At 69.1% G+C, this 2,498-nt stretch overlaps 1 protein-coding gene across 1 annotated transcript in view; it reads left to right on the top strand.

Annotated features, from left to right (window-relative positions):
• Positions 1–75: 75 nt before the first annotated feature.
• AURANDRAFT_68749 (hypothetical protein) overlaps positions 76–2,498 on the top strand; it is a gene marked incomplete at both ends in the record, with an annotated part of 6,019 nt that continues 3,596 nt past the window's right edge. Inside the window, one exon of the mRNA XM_009044472.1 lies at positions 76–2,466. Within this exon, the coding sequence (XP_009042720.1) occupies positions 76–2,466 (2,391 nt within the window). The remainder of the gene's footprint in view (positions 2,467–2,498) is intronic.

Below are 2,498 nucleotides of genomic sequence, written 5' to 3'. Positions count from 1 at the left end.
GGACGACACGGTCGCCTGGTACGAGAACGACGGGTCCGAGTCTTTCCGGAGCGCGTCGTCACGACGCTCGCGGAGTATGCCTTCTCCGTCTTCGCCATCGACGTCGACGGCGACGGCGACGTCGACGCGCTGTCGGCGTCCTCCGACACGGTCGCGTGGTACGAGAACGATGGGTCCCAGTCCTTCATCAATCGCGTCATCACCGCCTCGGCGGACCAAGCCACCTCCATCTTCGCGATCGACGTCGACGGCGACGGCGACGTCGACGCGCTGTCGGCGTCCTCCAACGACGACACGGTCGCGTGGTACGAGAACGACACGGGCGAGGACGACGAACCCCCCGTCTTCGCCGAGCACATCATCACGACGCTCGCGGACGCCGCCTTCTCCGTCTTCGCCATCGACGTCGACGTCGACGGCGACGTCGACGCGCTGTCGGCGTCCTTCTACGACGACACGGTCGCGTGGCACGAGAACGACGGGTCCCAGTCCTTCACCGAGCGCGTCATCACGACGCTGGCGGTTCAACTTCGTGCCGTCTTTGCGATCGACGTCGACGGCGACGGCGACGTCGACGCGCTGTCGGCGTCCTACTACGACGACACGGTCGCGTGGTACGAGAACGACGGTTCCGAGTCCTTCACCGAGCGCGTCATCATCGACTCGGCGGGTGGCCCGCGCTCCGTCTATGCGATCGACGTCGACGGCGACGGCGACGTCGACGCGCTGTCGGCGTCCGCCAACGACGATACGGTCGCGTGGTACGAGAACGACTGCAGCACGCACGCGCCGACGCACGCCCCGACGCCGCGGCCCACAACCCGTTGCGCGAGCGTCGCGTTCTCCGAGCGCGTGCTCACGGCGGGCGCGAGCGGCGCCATCGCCGTCTTCGCCGTCGACGTCGACGGCGACGGCGACGTCGACGCGCTGGCGGCGGCTCGCTTTACGTCCACGGTCTCGTTCTTCGAGAACGACGGGTCCGAGTCCTTCGTGGAGCGCGTCGTCACGGACACGGCGGAAGGCGCCTGGTCCGTCTTCGCGGTCGACGTCGACGGCGACGGCGACGTGGACGTGCTCTTGGCGTCCTGGAATGACAACACGGTCGCCTGGTACGAGAACATCGGCTCGCACGGCTTCACGGAGCGACTCATCACGACGCTCGCGGACGCCGCCACTTCCGTCCGCGCGATCGACGTCGACGGCGACGGCGACGTCGACGTCCTGTCGGGGTCCTACGAAGACGACACGGTCGCGTGGTACGAGAACGACGGATCGCAGTCCTTCACCGAGCGCGTCGTCACAACGCTGGCGGAGCACGCGTTTGACGTCTACGCGGCCGACGTCGACGGCGACGGCGACGTCGACCTCCTGTCGGCGGCGTCCGCCCGGAACTCGGTCTTCTGGTACGAGAACGACGAGGCCTCGTTTACGACGCACACGATCACGGACGCCGCGTGGACCGTCTACTCCGTCGTCGCCGTCGACGTCGACGGCGACGGCGACATTGACGCCGTCGCCGCGTCCTACCACGACGACACGGTCGCATGGCACGAGAACGACGGATCCCAGTCCTTCACGGAGCGGCTCATCACGACGGGGGCGAAGCAGGCCGTCTACGCCTGCGCGATCGACGTCGACGGCGACGGCGACGTCGACGTCCTCGCGGCGTCGATGTCGGACGACACCGTCGCGTGGTACGAGAACGACGGCGCGCTGTCCTTCGAGGAGCGCGTGATCACGACGCGGGCGGACGGCGCCTACGCTCTCTTCGCGATCGACATCGACGGCGACGGCGACGTGGACCTGCTGTCGGCCGCGTACAACGCGTACACGGTCGCGTGGTACGAGAACGACTGCGGCACGGCCGCGCCGACGGCCGCGCCGACGGCGACGCCGCTGCCGACGCACGTGTCCCACTCGAGGCTGGTCGCGCACTACGCCTTCGACGACGGCACGGCCGCCGAGGAGCGCGACAGCAGCCTCGACGGCATCATCTACGGCGCGACGGCGACGGCGGGCCCCGACGGGAGCGGCGCGCTGGCCTTCGACGGCGTCGACGACTACGTCGAGTTCCCGGCGGAGGTGACGGCGGACATCCTCGGAGGCGCCGCGAGGACCGTGTGCCTGTGGGCCGGGGCCGTCGCGTGCCCGTGCGACGGCGGCTTCTTCTCCTACGGGTCGCGACTCAACAACCAGCAATTCGGCCTCCGGCCGCTCTCGGACTCGCTCACGACGTTCCGCATCCAATTCTACGGCTCGAACGACGTCGACGCGGACATCCCCGCGGCGGAGGACGGCGGCTGGCACCACTACTGCCTCGCGTTCGACGGCGCGTCCGTCGCGCTCTACTTCGACGGCCGCCTCGCGACCGCGGCGGAGGACGTCACGTATCTGAACACGGACGCCGACGAGCTGCTCCGGCTCGGGTACTGGTCCGACTACTACCTCATCGGCGCCATCGACGAGGTCTACGTCTACGCGAGCGCGCTCGACGCGGC

Source organism: Aureococcus anophagefferens (assembly GCF_000186865.1).
Source record: "Aureococcus anophagefferens unplaced genomic scaffold AURANscaffold_340, whole genome shotgun sequence".
Classification (NCBI taxonomy): Eukaryota; class Pelagophyceae; order Pelagomonadales; family Pelagomonadaceae; genus Aureococcus; species Aureococcus anophagefferens.
This window is presented reverse-complemented; position numbering and strand designations above follow the sequence as displayed.